The 18,407-nt window shown below is 48.1% G+C and overlaps 1 protein-coding gene and 1 long non-coding RNA gene across 3 annotated transcripts in view; one reads left to right on the forward strand and one right to left on the reverse strand.

Annotated features, from left to right (window-relative positions):
* The window catches only part of PLXNA4 (plexin A4), a 526,156-nt gene extending 514,738 nt beyond the window's left edge, over nucleotides 1-11,418 (forward strand). Inside the window, exons 31-32 of one of the 2 annotated variants that reach the window (XM_033192850.1) lie at nucleotides 1,714-1,864; nucleotides 4,257-11,418. In XM_033192850.1, coding sequence (XP_033048741.1) covers nucleotides 1,714-1,864; nucleotides 4,257-4,352 — 247 coding nt within the window. In that variant the 3' untranslated portion in view covers nucleotides 4,353-11,418. The remainder of the gene's footprint in view (nucleotides 1-1,713; nucleotides 1,865-4,256) is intronic. The other variant, XM_033192851.1, reaches the window with a different exon arrangement.
* Nucleotides 11,419-11,758: 340 nt separating this feature from the next.
* LOC117072890 overlaps nucleotides 11,759-18,407 on the reverse strand; it is a 32,624-nt gene continuing 25,975 nt past the window's right edge. Inside the window, exons 2-4 of the long non-coding RNA XR_004432998.1 lie at nucleotides 12,588-12,774; nucleotides 12,118-12,210; nucleotides 11,759-11,905 (exon numbers count right to left, since the gene is read on the reverse strand). This is a non-coding gene — a long non-coding RNA (uncharacterized LOC117072890). The remainder of the gene's footprint in view (nucleotides 11,906-12,117; nucleotides 12,211-12,587; nucleotides 12,775-18,407) is intronic.

An 18,407-nucleotide genomic window follows, 5' to 3' on the forward strand; every position in this document is an offset into this window, starting at 1 on the left:
GTTTTGGGGCGGGTGATAGGCCTTGAAGAGAACAGGCTCTTCTGGGGATGGAGCAAAGAAAGCAAAATGAAACAGGAAGGGGTACTGGGCCCTGGGGAAGGTGGAAGAGGGGCGGGGAATGGAAGAAGATGTGAAGGATGGAAATCCAAATGAGACAGGGGCAGGGCAGCCTGTCTGAGTAGCCAGGCTGCTCTGAGAAAGGCCATGTTATCACCCTTGGTCTTGTTGCCTATCTCAGGCTCCTGCCCAGCCAAAATGCTGCCAGTTCAACAAAGCAGTTGACAAAATGTCTGGTATGTGGCCAGGGGAGTCCCTTCTGACCAGCCCCTTCCCTTGCCAGGGAGCACAGCTGTCATCTCCTTCCCTCTGCCTCCCCATTTTTCAGACAGAACAACAGATCTGCAATCCCAGTACCACTCAGAGCAGGGAAGCCATTCCAGCCCTCACTAGCCCAGGGATGCTGTGGGGCAAATTGAGCTGTCATTCCATTGCAGGCCCTTGAGCTGATGACTGGGACAGTATAGGAAAACCATCTCTGCTAGTCTTCACCCACCTCCTGGGCACTGATGGGAACAGTTGGAGGTCAGGGAAATAGCACAAGACTGAAGGGGTCCGGGTTGGAGAAGTGAAGGATAGGGCTGGGGTACAGAGGGAGACTGTCCCAGAGCCTCTGACCAAGATTCGAGTTCTGAGAACTCCCAGGGTCTGTCACTGTCACCAATGCTTGTACAACCCTGAGAGTGAGTGTCTTTCCTTAAACTTGGTGTCTAGGTGCCTTTCTTGATGCACCCTAATCCCTGCCCTGGAGACTGTCCTCCCCCATCCCCTCTGATACTAGGTTTCAGGTTTACTTTCTCCAGCATGGCAGCCACAGGGACTTGGCATGGGCTGGATTGGGCTAGGCTGAGCCGGGCCACCACAAGGCTTTGAAGTTTATGATGCCCCCCTATCATTGTAGTTACCTCTTCTCTTTTATGCAGTCCACAAGCCCAAAAGTGCATAGGAGAGGGTGAGAAGTGGCTGTCTTTGGGGGCACTGAGGCCTTTCAGTTCCTCATTAAGAAACTGCACAACTCCCCTCTGGCGGGGGAGTTGGGGTTTGGTGCATAAAATGTCAAATTGCAGAAATTAAAAATGTAAATGCTGGCATCTAATTAACCAGTTGACAGCAGTGCACAGCTGCAAGTGACAGTGACTGATTGCCTTCTGCCAGTCTCTCCCCTAGCAGCCTCAGCGCTGCCTCCTCCCATTGAGCCCCCAGAGAGCGGAGGACATCAGAGAAGAGCAACCGCTCGGAAGAGCCTTTGGGCCCTGCTGGAGGAGATCCCTTGCATCTGTGGAAGGGGCGTTAGAGAAACTCAAGACAGTCTAGACCTCTCTGTGTGGTAGCTGAGAGCAAAGAGCATGCCCGAGGTTGGGCCCCTCTGGCTCTTGGTTCCTCTCCTGTCTGCCCTTAGACAATGTCTTGGCCACTCCCCAAATCCCTTCCCTCTATGACTCCTGCATCCAGAGCTGTAGAGGGCTCTTCCTGGTTTGGACCCAGCAACCCAGATGAGAGAGAGACCACAGTGGTCCCCAGGTGGTCACAGTGCAGGTACCCACTACCTGGAGTGCACGCTGAGCTCATGGCCCCAGACACGGTGCTGGGAGCATCCATCTCTCCTGTACTCCAAATGCATGACTCCAGCTTCTCCCTACTTCCATCCCTCCACAGGTATTACTCTGACATAGGGAAGATGCCAGCCATTAGCGACCAAGACATGAACGCATACCTGGCTGAGCAGTCCCGGATGCACATGAATGAGTTCAACACCATGAGTGCACTCTCAGAGATCTTCTCCTATGTGGGCAAATACAGCGAAGAGGTAAGCTTTGCCCTGCTCCAGGCCCATTGGGATGGAAGGGGGCAGAGAATGAAGACAACCCTGCATGCCTCCACGTAAGAGAACATCATCACAGACACCTCCACCTCTGCTGGGGGAACCACCACTGAGGACTTGGGGCTGTGTTCCAAAGGCTGGAATGCTAGAAACTCTCCATCCCATAAATTCTGCATTCATCCCTGTGCTTCTTAGATATATAAATAAGTACCTATTTCTTTTATATTGTCTTTTTTAATTCTTATTTTCTCTCCAGTATTTCTTCTTTTTTATGTTTTCCACATCCCTCTGTGATCTAACTCTCTTTAAACAGGCACCTCCCCACTCCTATGGGCAGGCTATATGGAATGGCATGGTATGGTATGATATGGTGTAGACTCGAATAGAAACAGAATAGACTAGAAATGAAACAGAAGTGAGTCAAAACAGAATGGAATGGACTGGACTGGACTGGACTGGAATGGAATGGAATAGAATAGGATGGAATAGAATAGAATAGAATAGAACAGAACAGAACAGAACAGAACAGAATAGAACAGGAGAAATATAATGTGTTTTTCATTGTTGTGTTCCCTCACTGGAAAATCCCACCTAGGGTCATTGCCACTATAGACAAGCCTTCTTTCTGGCCAGTGCCATGATGCTATGGGAGTTTTCTTGGCTATGCATGGGGCCAGGAGCAGCTTGGAGAGAGAGGCCCCTCAGACATCTTCTGATCAGCCCAGGAAGCCCAGGAAGGGAGCAGCCCAGGAAGACACAGGCATGTTCAGGGGCATACACAGCACTGCTGGGTAAGAGGAGGCCTGTCTTCCTGGGCTTCTAGTCAGCTCTCTTGCCCTGGGCCTGGCCATCCTTGGAATCCAAATTCCCTGCATCTGAGCAGCAGCATAGCCACCTTCTCTGAGTAGAGGGTAGTAAGAGAAGCTGAAGCTCGTGCCCCGAGTTCTCTATCTCCTCCCATCCTCATTACTTAAGGAGAGTCCAGGAACCCCTGGTTAAAGAAGCTGACCCAGCAGGCCCAGGGCCTGGAGGCCTGCAGGCCATGAACAGCCTAATTCCGTGGCCCTTAAGTCATGGGAAAGCCAGTGCTGACTCCATTAGGGGAGGGACCCTGATGGCAGTCTGCAGCTGAGTACTGGTCTGGGACAGAGTTTTCCCGTCTGTGGCAATGCAACGTAATAAGGATGCTGTAGTGTGCACCAGTGTAAGCTTCCAACCATCTCATCTCAGAAAGGATTCTCTGTTAGTCTGCAACTACAACGGTCTACCTTGGTGTTTAAATAACCCATCTTTTATGAAATGATGGTGTGTACAAATGACAGTTTTTGGCCAGCTCTATCTTGCCTCCCCATTTAAAGAAACATTAACTGGGTCATGAAATCCAAAGCCCTGGGTGCCTCCCTTGAGCCTTCAGCCTCCTTCTCATCCCCTTACCCTCCCTTCTTATCCCTGCCCCCTCAAACAGCAACATCAGTAGGTTCCACCCAATTGTCTAGTGCCTCTGGCAGGGCCGGCCTTGTGTTGACGGTGCTCACAGATATTATCTGACATCCTGTCCCCTGGAGGTGGATTAGTCATTCCTACATTAACAGTTGAGGACGTTGAGTGTTCAGACAGGTTACCTGTTTGGCCTCAGATCACCCAGCTAGCAACTGGAAAAGCCTTTACTCAATCCCTCATCTCCTGAGTCTGAGTAAAATTCTAACACATTTTTCATTATAGGCCACAGTTATTGGCTGTCATTGTCCTCTGCTAACTGCCTGCCCTCAGAAAAGGCTTTGGTAGACATTATCCATTAGGTGTTAATGACCAGGAAAGCTTGTAGTCTTAATCTTCTAGTGATATTTGTTTTTTAACAGGCAAAGTGAAAACAAATGACTTTCTAAATGTAGAATCTGGGGCCCCAGGGAGCTGATGGGGAGGATTTTTATGTCTGTGGGAGGAAGGGTGGGATGTCTTAACATCCATGAAATCACATTCCGGCTCCATGCTGAGCACTACACATTTCCATGGGATATGGAACTAGCTGCTGTCTAACCTGCAGGTAACTGCAGCAACTCGGCACAGGCGTCTTCAGCAGAGTTTCTGCCCTCTGTCTACCATCTTTTGTAGCCAGTAGAATGCACAGTCATTCAGACATGACCATGTGTGCTGGCATCCTGTGCGCACTGCCATGCTGATGCCCCCATACTGTGCCTGCCACACCTTCCCACCCGTGCTGCCCAGGCCTCCTCCTACCCAGCAGTGTCCAGTGTGCCCCTGCACATGCCTGTGGCTTCCTGGGCTTCTGACCACATCCACACCATCTTTGTGCCTCCTAAGAACACAGACCTATACAGATGAACAAGTAACCTCCCCGTTCTTGGCCCTTCCACAGATCCTTGGACCTCTGGACCACGATGACCAGTGTGGGAAGCAGAAACTGGCCTACAAACTAGAACAAGTCATAACCCTCATGAGCTTAGACAGCTGAGAACCGTCCTTCCAGGGCCGCCCTGGAGGGGGACACACCAAGCCGTGCCTCAGTCTAGATTATCATCTTTACCAAGTGCAAGTTCCGACTGGCATCAGCAGCATCCCCTGAGCAGCGCTGTTTCTTTCTCTCTCTCTGCCTCTTTGTTTCTCCCTCCTTCCTGGATCTCTTCTCTTCCAGTTGCTCTGCCAACACAGTTGGACCAAGCCACTGACCCTCAGTCCAAGAATGACCAGGCCCACGGCAAGGGAACTGACCAGAAGATGTCAGAGGGTCCTCTCTCTCCCAGCTGCTCCTGACCCTGTGCATGTCAGCAGCAGGATGAGGAGCCAAGGACAGGGGACGTATCTGTGCTGCTACGTCGCCTTCCACTTTGGCAGCCGCCGCTTCGGTCTGAGCTTTGGCCTAGAGAAGAGGCAAGGAAGTAGTTCAGTGTTATCTTCACTGGGAAGACATCGCCTGGCTCTCCGTTCCCACAGTTCCATCTCCAGTGGTTCAGCCAGTGGTCTGATCGCTTTGCAGCTGTGAGAAGAAAAGCCACACCTCCTGCATGTGGCTGGAGCAGGACATGTGTGAGCAGCTGGGAGGTGCTTCTTGAGGCTCCCTCTCCCTCGCTGGGATGGCGTCCAGAGGCTTCCTGTCCTCTTCCAGGTCTCTAGAGGGACCTGCCTGCCCTGCCTGCTCCCCGCCAGTAGAAAGCCAGGCAGGAGAAAGAATAGCAGTTACATTCCACCATGGAGATGCTCCTAACCTTTTCATCTGAATCCTAGCAGCAGAAACGTAACACAGTGGGGAGAAAAGGAAAGAGAGTTGCGTCTACCCTGGAAGCAGAATTTGTTGTTTTCCATTTACCCCCAAATTCAAATGAGTCACGATCATAATCATAGGTCTAGTCCATTACCAGAGCCCTGAGTGCTGTCAAGAGAAAGCATCTATCTCCACCCTCCTTTGTCACCCTTCATCAAGGGTCAACATGAAATGCAGAGTGCATCTAGGAGATTCTACCTCCAGCCATCTCCATGGCTCCATCCCCACCATCCTTCCTGAGAACTCCATAGACAGCTGGGGCCAACAGCCTAGTCCCTGTTCCCTCTGCAGAATCTGGTGCCATTGCTATGCAGATGACTTTGTCACTGGGCTGTCCAGACCTCTTTGGGAATGATTTCATCAACATCTCAGCTGTCTCTTTCATCATTCTTCTTCCTCATCTCTTCAGCAGTCATCCTTGAAAGAAACAGACTTAAGCACAGCCTCACAGAGACCACCCAAAATGCCAGCCAACCTCAGCCTCCAGCTTGTCAGGTCTGGGAGGGACAAAGAATCGAGCCGATGGGCCTGGCTGGAATTGAGAAGAGGGACATACAAATGACCTCGGCCTTGACATCCATCTCCCCATCTGTTCTTATATCTACAGATGCACCATTTTAGCCAGGCAGGCAAATGTGTGCCTAGAAATGGATACTAGGTAAGCTAGAGAATATGGGGAGAAATGGTCTAATGGAGGGTTTTAGGAACCTTGCATCCGAAGGAGACCTTAGGTGCTGTCTGGTCCGGTCTCCCACCCTAAGCAGGAGTCTCTGTTGGCACCTCTGCTCTGGAGTTGTTCACCACTATGGGAGGCAAGGAGAAACATCATCTTAGGTGAGGTTAAGGAGAAGGATTCACAGTCTTGCCTTCACTCCCCAAACATCAGACATCGTTCCTTGTCACCCACTCAGAATGAGCCCCACTTGGGGAAGAAACCACACCATCTCCAGCAAAGTCCATGGAGCATCCGGTACTTTTAAGAACACTTGCCCCTTTGGATATGAATATGTGCACGTGTGTGAGCGCATGTGCATGCGTGTGTGTCTGCCCCAGGTGTAGGCAGAAAGCGCAAAAGGATTCCTTGTCCTTTGTAGGAGGATTTTTGGTGTTCCTCTTCTCTTTCCCCTTGCTCATCCATTCATCCTGCAGCTTCAGGACATTTCAACCCTTGCTTTCTATGCTGAGAACTGGTGGGTGGAAGGAGAGGTCACTTGTCCATAGGAAATCAGGGTGGTCACCTGCCGAGGCCTGGACCTTGGCACAGGGCATCATGTGACATCGCAAAGGACAGATGGTGGAAAAGACATGAGCAACCAGACATGAGCAACCTAACGAGAAGAGGAAAATGGGAAACGATGCACTGGAAGAAAAAATAACCAAAGGTTTTGGCAAGTGCGGTACCAGGTGGAAAATCTTGGATTTTTCTATCCTTGATCATTTTATTCCCTCCCAAGAAGTTACGGGACCTGGAAGGCCAGAAAGGGTACATGTGGAAGACGGTCTGAGGAAGTACCTCAGTCACTAAAATATTTTTGCACATATGAAGGGTTGGGGAGGAAAGAGACACAAACATATTTAACACAGATTTGCTGGATGGAAGCTGCGTGTGTGAACGTGTGTATGAGTGAGTGCTTTTTTTTTTTTTTTTTTGCACAGTTGAGAAAAAATCGAACAAGCAGAAAAAAAAACAGACTCATAACGGTTCTGCTGAAGCTTTTATTTTTTACCAGATGATTATTGTTATTGTTACTTTCGCGGTACAGGACTTTATTTTTTTTTTCCATGTTTTTGTTGTTATAAGAAAACCTTCAAACACCTCAGAGAAATAGAAAGGTTAGGAAGAAAGAGGAGACAAGGACAGACAAGTTTTCTGGCTGTCCCCATTTCTCCTGGGGAGGGGTTTGGGACCGGTTTGACTTTAATCGGTGGGTGGGTTGTTTCAGTCGCTCTGTTTGCCGCAGTCCCCGTGGCCTGCTTGGGGACTGAGAAATCCGAGCCAGGTATCCAGAGCCACAGCCCATCTTGCTTATAAAAATTATGTTTTCTTTTGCTGTTTGTTTTCCATTTCTTCCATTTGGATTCTTGTGCACATGTGATATGTTTAAAAGCAAAGACAGGCAACATTGTCGAAAAGCTGTTCTTGCCCCCCATCCGCCACCCAAACCTATTTTCCAAACTCCCCCAGGGATCTTCCTCCTCCCCATGGCAGAGCAAATATCCAGGGGCTGCCCAGGTGGCTTGCAGGCTCCCAGAGAAAGGAATTGGGCCAACTTGGTCCTGTGGGATGGAGGCCCCCTCATGGCCTCCCTCTAGGCAAAGTTAATTTGTTGAGTCTTGGGCAGAGAGAAGGCGAGAAAAGGCCATCTCCCTCACCTTTCCCTCCACCTCACCCCCTGTACCCTCCCAGGGAAAAAGGTACCAGACTGAGTCATCGAAATCACTGACAAAGTTTAGGTGGGGATTTTGCATGTTGGAGAGAGAAGGGCTTAAGGTAGCAGGGAAGGAGGGGACTTTGTGGGGTCCTAAATTTTAAGGAATAAGTAGAGGAAGACAAGAAAGAGAGCTGTAGGCTGGTCATTTCTCCCGGGCACGAGTCCCCCAGATATAGCTTTTGCCCATTCTTTGTCCTTCCCCATAAGGAGAGAGCCTGACAGTTCTTGGTAGCTGCAAATAATAGTGCCACTAAGTGAAGGCGGCCATTGTGCCAGTTACTTCCTCAGGAAAATATTTTCTTGCCTTCTTTCAATATGGTTTTAAATTTGGGGACAGAGGATAACCCAAGTGTCCCACAGGCCAAGGTACGTTCCAATGGCAGCATGACCCCTGCATCCAAAGTCAGCCCCTAGAGCCGCCCCCTTGTGCACCCACAGCCTGGTAAGTGAGCTTGGGTGCTTGCAAGGAGCTACAGGTGAAAGAGAAGTCATTTTAAATAAATCCCAAAGTTTGAGGCAGACTGTCTAGAACTGTTCCCAGGGAGAAGCAGGAGTTACCCCCAGGAAAGGTCTCTGACCTGGTCCCCTCAGGCCCAGCTACCTGCGCCCACCAGGAGTGATGGTTGATGTACTGGCCCAGCATCTCCACCTCCCCCATGCAACCAGGTCCCCAGTACCCGTGTCTCCCGTTGCACGTCTGGCTTCTGCCTGTGTTCCTCCTGCCACGAGCATCCTCCCTGTCCCTCCCCATTCCACCCTGTCTCTCCTGCACGCATAGCCTCTGTCCCAGGGCCATTTATCCACTTGAGTACAGGAGCTGCTCAGACCTCTCAGCCCAGCCCTCTGTGACTGCCCCAGCCCCGTCCCACCCCACCCAAAGCTGCCTTCCTGGCTGTGGGGGGCTCCCTCATCTGGTCAAGGCCCTATGGGTCCCCATCTGAGGATCCACAAGTTATGACTTCTCAAATGACCACCACTGCAAGAGGCATCCTCACCACTGTTTCCAGAGCCGTGAACGATGCTGTGATGAGCCCAGGTCTCAGCACCACCCTCTGTGACCTAAAAAGAAAAGCTCAATTTCCATCTGTCATCTTTCCCAGGACCAAGGGGACACAGTAATGTGAAGTCAAATACTTAACCAAGCATAGGGCCAGTATTATCAATCAAGGACAAACCTCCCACCTCACAGACAGCTGAGCAGTGAGGGAAAGACAGACACAGGTAGGAAGGTGCTCTGCAGGCACAAGGCCCAGAGATGCTCCTCTCCGGGAACTTCCCCTGCTCCTTCCAGGAACAGTGAACCCGGTGAGCAGCCCCAGCCAACTCTTCAAGGCCATCAAGGGGTCTTTCTGTGAATGACTCACCTCCAGGAGCTCAGCCGACCCCCAGAGAAGACCCACCCCAGGCAGCTCAGTGCCCTGGCTTCTCCCCATGCCCCAAATTCCCCTAGCCATCCCTCCTGGTCCTCGTCTACATCAAGGGTCTCTTCCCCTCTTCCTGCCAGCTCCCAGGACAGGTGACTGGGAGGCCTTGACCCCTCAGCCTCTTCCTTTAAAAAACAAAACAAAACTGTGGGCCATTTATTTAGGATTTTGGAGTTGTTTGGTTTTTGTTTGTATATTTTAAGAGTTTGAGAGTAAGAAGGGAGCCCTGCTATGGATGTTAAATCCAAATTACTTGGTTGGTGGGAGCCAAACCCATGACTTACAAGAGGATGAGGAGAACCTCAGAGGACAGGAGGAGCCTCCCGCATTAAAAAAAAAAAAAAAAAAAAAAAAAAAAAGGGTCAGGACATTCCCTGGATGAGGACAATGCTAGGGGTGGCATCTCACATGGCTGCTGCTATTCCTGGTGCTTCCCCACACTTTTGACAGATGGAGTCCTTCTCCTCCCTCCTCCTGCCACCTCACCCTACAGGCATTCTCTGTATAGGAAACATGAGCCTTGTTTTACAGAATGGGGGGCTGAGACACAGCCCCAGGTAACACTGACACAGCTCTCGAGAGAGGCTGGGACACTCTGCAAACCTCTCCTCATGGTGCTGAGGGTGGCATGCTCTCGACAGGAAACCTAAATGACCACTCCTCTCATTTGGAAGGTAATCTACTGCAGTAAAAGTTTCAGACATGCAAGAGAGAGGTTTTTTAATACTATAAATTTTTGCTCCCCCATAAAATTATTTTTTTATTAGAGGGAGTATCCAAGTTGTAAAAATATATAGAATTTTTTGGTTGTAAAAGAAATACATACTCATTAGGATCCCAATTAAATTCCTTGAGTAGACTGGTGACTACCAGAAAGCAAAGCAAAGTTAAACAAAACGAAACAAAATCCTTCATATACAAAAAGAACTTTCTGTTTGTATTGGCAGAGGTAGTGAGGTAGGATGAAAATCCTGGGTTGGGGGAACCTCACCCCCTTTGATGTCTATGCTTGGCTCTCTGGGTTGCCCCTGGTACTGCTGAATCCTATATATCTCTTATTAGCTTTCCTCAGACTTTAGGGAGGCTCTGTTAGGGATGGGTCATAGGAAGACCCAAGTTTTCCCTCCACCAGGATTGCAAAAGTAAGTAGACTTGGTCTATGCAGCTCATCTTCCACCAATTTCTTTATGTGGAATTAGAACTTCCTTTGTTAGTATCTTTGATCTTTTGACTCAAGCACATTTTGGAAGGGCTCCCTTACAAGAGTAGAATTTAAAACAGAGGATACAGTTAAAGAGCAACCCAAAGGGCACTTAAGAAACTGAGACCACTTCACCAAACAGGACTAAGGAATGCTTTCATGCACAGAGGTCAGTCGCAATCCAGACACAGGGTGAAGATGGGATACACCTGCTCATCTTCTCTCCTCCTTCCCTCTCCCTCCCCGATGTTCTTGTTAGCTTGTTGGCTTGCTAGACTTTCTGTTCTTTACAATGAAAAGCTAGCTTACCTCAAATAATCTTGTTTCCATTTGGAAACCAATGATTGTGTTTTAGAATGGACGACCCTCCCCTCACCACTCCCTACCTTGGCCTGGTGTCCTTGAGACGTGCAGTCTTTGCTTAGTCGTGTGTTGGCTGCTTTGAGCAGGAACAAGGCCCCCAGGCCCCGAGGTGGGAAGGAATGATTGGATGCTGCTGCCCTCCTCCCCACTTTAGCATGTAGGGGCCAGTCCATCTCTTCCAGCAGGGTCCTGCCGAGTTACCATGGCAACCAGCAACTCCAGGGTACCGCAACAGACAATGGCTCAGTGAGCCGACATGTGGGGGTGATGCAGGGGTTTTGGCCCGGCCAGATGACCCAGAATTGAGCTTCCAATGCTAGAGGAGAAGGGAAGAAACAAGATGGATGAATGATTTAAGGAACCGGCAGGAGTCTGAGTCACATAGAGAAGCCATTGAAGGAGTTAGGGCACGTTATCTCTGTTCCAGTCACCCCCTTCCAGCCCCATCCCACTTCTGTTTCAAACTAAAGCTCCCACCTCGAACACTGGCCCTTTGTTAGAACAAAGCAAAACATATCTTTAGACAACAGTGTTAAAATGAGCCTCAAATATATATGGATGAGATCTCTAAGAAGAGGGTCTTCTGGTTTTGATTTTTAAAGAAGAGTATCCTAGTAAGATATTAAAAAAAAGATTTAAAAAAGTTTTTAAAAAGGAAACCTATGCTATTTAAATTGGAGCCCAGTTGTAACTTGGTAAAGGCAAGCTTCTGTACCTTTGTTATAATTAATTGTATACCTGTGTATGTAAATATAAGGCATTCCTATTTTGCAGTTCAGAACAAAAAAAAACTTATTTGTAATATAGAATAAAGTTTATTAAAAAACAATAAAAATGCAGTTTGGGATTTTGGGTCCTTCTCTATGTGACTGGCTGGGAGGGGCTGGGAGAGAAGGCTGGCTATAAGATGGCAACAGCTTCCAGCATGCAGACACATGTCTGGTACCTTCTCTCTGCAGTTGTGTGACATCTAAACTCAACCGCCAGAGATGCTTCCTTCTGCTTAAGACTCTGTTCTCAGTTGCAAGGCAGCCATCCTGAGGTGGCAACACTTCAAGCCAGGGACAATAAACATGTTACCAGTCAGTGCTGTCAGGAGACAACGCTTTCCTACATAGCCCAGTCAGTCCCAGAATCCCTCTCAATGCAGCCCTCCAGAAACTTGCTACTTGCCCATTAGAGTTGGCTCTGGGGATGACACAAGCATTGCCATCCCTGCTTCAGGTCTTCCATGGCAAGCGACACCTTTGTGACCAATGATTCTATCAGCCCCCACTTCCCCTGGTATGTTGATGGAGAGTGAAGATCTTGAATCCAACTGTGTTCCTGGGGTAGAGTGGGTTAGGGAGAAAAAGAGAATGAAAAGGGTGGCAGTGAGGAGGGCCAGAAGGAAGGAGCCCATGCCGCTGCCTGCCTTGCACGCCCATTTAAGGCCCACGCTGCTCAGAGGTGGGGGGCGGGGAGCCAGTGCAGCTGGCATGGCACAGAGAGCCCTGGTCCAGGAACCAGGACCTCTGCAGGTTCTGCTGTTGGCTCACCTGGCCACCTTCGGCAGATCCGTCCACCTTTTAAGCCTCGGGTCAGCAGTTGGAGGACAGTGGGCTGAATGACTCCATGAATATTCCAGTGTCCTTCTTATTCAAAGGAAAAGCCATGAGAGAAGCGAATTAGGAGAGAAGCAGGATAAAGAACAGGAGGCAGAAACATGGAAGGGGGAAGACTCAGGAGGGAAGCAAGAAAGGAAGGAGGAGTGCGGGGTGGGGACAAGAGGGGGGGTGAGGCAGATGCTAGGGGCACAACTGCTGATGTAACTTCAGGCAAATTCCACCCTCCTGCCCCCACCCACCCACCATCCCATAGGCCCCTTCAGCCTTCACACCCTGAGATGTGCATGGGGAAGAATTCACCCAGGATGGGACCCCTGGAAGGCACAGAGAGAAGGGTCAGGAAGTAGCCTGGGGAATGTCCACAAGGGTCCTTCCTGGCTTTGCCTTCAGCACTGTCTCACCTTCCAGAGGCGATTTCTTCTGAGATACTAAGGAGCTCCTGAGGAGAGAGCATCCCTCAGTCTGAGATAGAGAAGCCACGGCCTCTGGAGGCACCATCAGCATGGCCACAGGACGATGTACGGCGTGGAGTGACTGTCGAATGGACGGGGCACCTGTGAGGGAAAACCGAGGTCCCTGGCTCAAGACCTAGAACAAACCGAATGGATTGAAATCAACCAGAGTGGTAGTTGGTTTTTTTTTGGTTTTTTTTTGTTTTTTCTCTTGGTAGATCAGGTTTACAAGGAAAGTATAGTTCAGGAATAGGAAGGAGATGTTCTTCCCTTCTCCTAAATAAAGACTCAGGTTGGGTGGGGACAGTGATGTCACTCTGAAGGTGCACATTGAGACTGAACAACGAAGTTTCCACCAGGGCCTCAGATTCCCTTACCTATCTGAGCTCAAACTTTGTCAGAACCAACCACCATGACCTTGAGCAGGTTGCTTCTCTTGTATTTTGTTTACTTAGCCACAAAATAAAGATGGTTCTAATTGTACTACAAAGCCCAGAAGATTGGGGCAGGTCGATTTACACAACCGAAATGAAAAAGACCCCATATGCTATGTAGGTTCATACATGCATGCAGTGTTATTATTAGTCATAAAAATGATATTCTAGGCCGGGCGCGGTGGCTCAAGCCTGTAATCCCAGCACTTTGGGAGGCCGAGACGGGTGGATCACGAGGTCAGGAGATCGAGACCATCCTGGCTAACACAGTGAAACCCTGTCTCTACTAAAAATACAAAAAACTAGCCGGGCGCGGTGGCGGGCGCCTGTAGTCCCAGCTACTCGGGAGGCTGAGGCAGGAGAATGGCATAAACCCGGGAGGCAGAGCTTGCAGTGAGCTGAGGTCCGGCCACTGTACTCCAGCCTGGGCGAGAGAGCGAGACTCTGTCTCAAAAAAAAAAAAAAAAAAAAAAAAAAAAAAAAATGATATTCTACAGGCAGAGCATGGTGGCTCATGCCTGTAATTTCAACACTTTGGGAGGCTAAGGTGGGCAGATCACTTGAGGTGAGGAGTTCGAGACTAGCCTGGCCAACATGGTAAAACCCCATCTCTACTAAAAATACAAAAATTAGCCTGGCGTGGTGGTAGGCGCCTGTAATCCCAGCTACTCAGGAGGCTGAGGCAGGAGAATCACTTGAACCCAGGAGGCAGAGGTTGCAGTGAGCTGAGATCGCCCCACTGCACTCCAGCCTGGGGGACAGAGCAAGACTCCATCTCACAAAACAAAACAAAACAGATACTGTACAAAGAAGAGTGGGCCCATCCTGGAGCTTTAATAACAAATTTAGAATAATGCCTCATTTACCCATTGCAAAATAAGTAAATATCTAACACCTTATGAAATCGTTTACTTTTTGTGGTCATTAGACTATGAGATCTTTGATTTTTTTCCCCCAAGACAGAGTCCTGCTTTATTGCCTAGTTGGAGTGCAGTGGCATGATCTTGGCTCACTGCAACCTCCACCTCCTGGGTTCAAGCAAATCTCGTACCTCAGCCTCCCAGGTAGCTGGGATTACAGGTGTGTGCCACCAGGCCCAGTTTTTTTTTTTTGTATTTTTAGTAGAGATAGGGTTTCACCATATTGACCAGCCTGGTCTTGAACTCCTCACCTCAAGTGATTACTCTCCGTCGCCCTCTCAAAGTGCTGGGATTATAGGCATGAGCCATCGTGCCCAGCTGACTGTGAGATCCTTAAAGGCAGAGACCACATCTCAGTTGAATTTATTACCCCAGCTTAGCACAGTGACCCGCTCAGAGAGAGTGCTCAATCAACTATGAATGGAGGGAGAGAGGGACAGAAAGCAAGACTCAGTGAAAGCAATCAGCTACAAAGTTGGCCACTGGGTTGTCTCCCAACTGTGACTCCATTACGCTTGCCCTCTCCTATGAATGGTTTATCTTTAGAAAACTAATTCCTTGAGTTGCAGCTAGTGGCTATCTTTTACAAGTAAAGAGAGATGGTGTTGTAGTCAAAACCTCTCCCTGGGTTAGCAGAGCTGCTCCTAACTGAGCAGAGTAAATGGAGGCAGATGCAGGACACTTCTGCACCATCACTTTCTCTAAACCTGCCTCACTTTTCTCTTAGCAGAACTCCTACCTTGAACACTGAGCCAGAGCCTGCAGGGCTGCTGAGGGTATCCACTAAAGCCAAGGCTCATGAATGATGTTGGACCCAGGCAGAGGAGGTAGGGCCCAGGCAGAGGAGGTTAGACCCAGGCATAGGAATATCTGGTAGGTTATATCACAGTTCAACAATAGCTATTTCCCCTTCTTGAAGGAGTACAGTTTCCCACCCCAATAAAGTTCAGCTGACCCAGCAACTTGGTTTGGGCCAATGGAATATGAGTGCTACTGGTGTGGTCACTTGTAATACTCCAGAGAGCAGCAGCCTGAATCACAGAGTGAGGACAATGACAGCATAGAGCAAAGCCACTGGATGATACCATGGTTGTGTAGTATGAGTAAAAAATAAAACTTTGCTCCTTTAAGTCACTAAGGTACGAGGCTGTTTGTTACTGCTGCATAGCCAAGACTATCTTGACTGCTATAGGGTACAAGGGATTTAACCTAATAGGTGGCCCCTCAGTTCATAATGAATGTATGAAATTTCACATTTCACCTATGGAGAAGTATTCTTTTGACCTAAAGCCTTCTTTAAAAAGGACACTGTTGACTATTTACACTCAGTATGAATCATTTTGTGGAAGGTCCTAATTTTCCTGAACTAGCTTTGGGTCAGATTAGGGAAGAAAGGGAAGATTAAAGAGGAGAAGAGGTGGAAAAAGGCAGTGCAAATCTACAGAGTTAGGAAAGAAGGAAGTGGAAGGAGGGGAAGTATCGAGGAGAGAAATGGGGAGGATTTGGAAGGTGAGAGAAAGGACCTGCCTTTTGCCAACTCTGTGCCAGGCATGTGCTGCCTGGTTCCCACACCACCTGCTGTGGTGAAGAGTTTTCAGGCCCAAGTGAAAGTCATGGCATTAACATCCCACAGTGCCCTAGGAGAAACTATTTATTATCTAGGAATGAATACAACCAAGGTTGTTTAAAAATATAACCTATAGTTTTCTATATGCCTTGGTTTTGATCAATGATCAATTTACCAGGAAAACAGAGAACCCATCCTTAGCGGATACAGACCATATCCGCTTCTGCTTTGGTTTGCCTGCTGTTTTGTGAATTTCTGTGGGCAACACAGGCTGGAAATGCCACTGACTCAGAGCTGTGTGAGCAGCCCACCTGTGCAGACAGCTAGGACTTCTACTCCTAGGACCCGTTCTCCATCCCCCTTTTGTATCTGGAATATACTGTCTACATAGTGTGATGGTGAAGACCATGGCCTGGTTCAGACTCTGCCCTTCTCTGGCCAGTTTTTACCTGGAGTTCCTAGCTGTCTCTAAATCATGGCTTCCTCACCTGTAAAGATGAGAATAATAATGCAGGGCTGCTGAGGATATCCTCATACAGTTCTCGTGAGGATCAAGTGAGGCAAGGATTACAAAGCACTTAGAGCAGGTCCTGCCACCTGTAAGTTTGTGACAGATGGTAGCTTTTACTATTGTGTAGCAGGCTGCCGAAAACTCCACATATGATCTCTCTAACCCTTGCTCATGGGACAACACCAAGCACATAGTAGTTGCCCTATAAATGTTTTGTAAATGAACGAGTAAAGTAGGTACAAGAATTTCTCAACTGCCCAAGTCTTGAAATACACATGTAAATAGAACATAGCTTTCCAAAAAAGTACAAACATAGATAACTAAAAATTATAAGAGCCTGATTTCCCCCGAAAAGCAGAGGTAAGACAAGGGTTTGTGAGCAGGGGGCTTATTTTGGGAAGCGATCCTGAGGAAGAGGAGTGGAAGGTAGGGAAGTGAGGACAAGCCAGTTCTAGGGGATATTTTCAAGCTGGGCCTCACTGTGGGGGGCCGGGACTCTGACCCCTCTTGGACCTTCTAGTAATGTAGAATGTGTCTCAGAAACCATCCACTGGCTCCCACTCCCCACTGCAGAAAGCTTGCCCCTGGGCTGTTTATTCCTAACACTTCTAAGTTTGCAAGTGAGTTGGAAAAACTGAGTGGTTTCTCCCAGGCACCCCCGCCCCCCATGGTAGGAGCAGAGGAGCCCTGGGGCAAGAGGTAAGGAAAGTGCAGTGTCCCTGAAGCAGACACTATGAGGCTCCATGTGCATGCCACCTGGTTGCTGTGGCAACAGCTGGGGTGGAAAGGCGGGTCCAGAGGGTGTGTGACCGAGTGCAAGGGAAGTCTACAACACAATGTGTAATCCTTTAAAACCCTTCATTCTAGATTAGTAAGATTAAAGTAATTTCAAAAACTTTTTTTTTGGTAAGAGTCCCCAGTTCTTTTCTTCTACCTCTTCATTTTTCTACTACTTTCATCACCGGCTACAGTGATTGCCTTTTCTCCTCCTTTCCATTATTCACAACAAAGCCAAGTTTTTGTTCCACCTTGAAAGTTATGACATATGGGAGATAAGTAAAGGATGTCAAGGTGACCCTGACTCATGGATGTTGGTGAGGGCTGGACAAGCCCATTGGTTCTGTGACTCATCAAATTCACACATGACTTCTGGGGTGGGACATGATACTATTTAACCTTTCCCAGCACTGTCTGCCTTTCTCGGCTGTGCCATCCAATTAGCACCTCATCTTGGGTGGCCTTAGCCTTTCATTGCCTGTAATGCACCACTCAGCACTTTATTTTAATAGAATCAATGCTGATATGTGATAATTTTATCCCGTAATAATTTCACCTTTTTATGTCCTGTCTCCTTGACTCAGAAATAGACCAGGCCTTCTATTTCTTTGATTCTGAACTCAATGCTGGATACACAGTAATTAGATGAATGCTCAAGTTTTACACGAACTGTGTATGTCTTTATTACTCATTCAAACATGTCAGCCCATTAACAAAACTCCCGCAGGGGTGTAATAATTATGAAATCCAGTTATTAATATTTTTTACCAACTTTCAGTCATGTATAGGGCGTAGATTTCACTCCCCCTGCCCCACTAATTTTATTGCTTTGAAGGTATATTTGCCAAGGTACAAGGATGAAACAAAGTTTACTTAAATATAAGCATTTGATGTCTAGGCCTCCATTCATACCCTCACCCTCTGCAGCTCTGCAAATATCAGGACTGGTCTGACTATGATTCAAGGTCTCCGTGCATAAAGTAGGGAAATATCTGCACTTAATGAGCTTTTACTTGACTTAGAATCTCCTTCTCCATCTCTTGGCAGGAGGACACCTAGTCCATCTAGGAAGAGGGTTAACATTTCCAGTTTTTCAGGGTCATCAGTTCTGTCTACAATAATCAGTGCATAGGAATTCATGCAGTGGATCATGATTTACCTTATGGAGAAACATCTCCTGAACTAGATAAGATCAACAGCTTCGGGCCATCAGTATTTGAACCTTAGGAGAGCTTTTAGAGACCCACCCTCCCTTGCAAAAGTTCAGCTTACTACTCATTTATCTCTGCAGCCCCCTCATCACCTATGTTCCAAAGATATGAATGAATAGGCCTGTCCAACCAAATGTCATTGACCATTGTTTTCTTTATAGCACTGGGCCACAAGACCAGGTATGTAAAGAAGATCATGTAATAAAATCAAGCTGATACTGAAGGCAAGTTTTTCCTAAGTGATCTTAGTCTGCTGTAGTCTATCAATTTAAAAAAAAAATTAGGTCCCTTAGAAAATGGGATGTTGATAAGATACTTGGAAGAGATAAAGAAGACAATACAAGCGTTG

The sequence above is a fragment of the Trachypithecus francoisi genome, unplaced genomic scaffold, assembly GCF_009764315.1.
Source record: "Trachypithecus francoisi isolate TF-2019V2 unplaced genomic scaffold, Tfra_2.0 Lachesis_group4, whole genome shotgun sequence".
In the NCBI taxonomy this organism is placed as follows: domain Eukaryota; kingdom Metazoa; phylum Chordata; class Mammalia; order Primates; family Cercopithecidae; genus Trachypithecus; species Trachypithecus francoisi.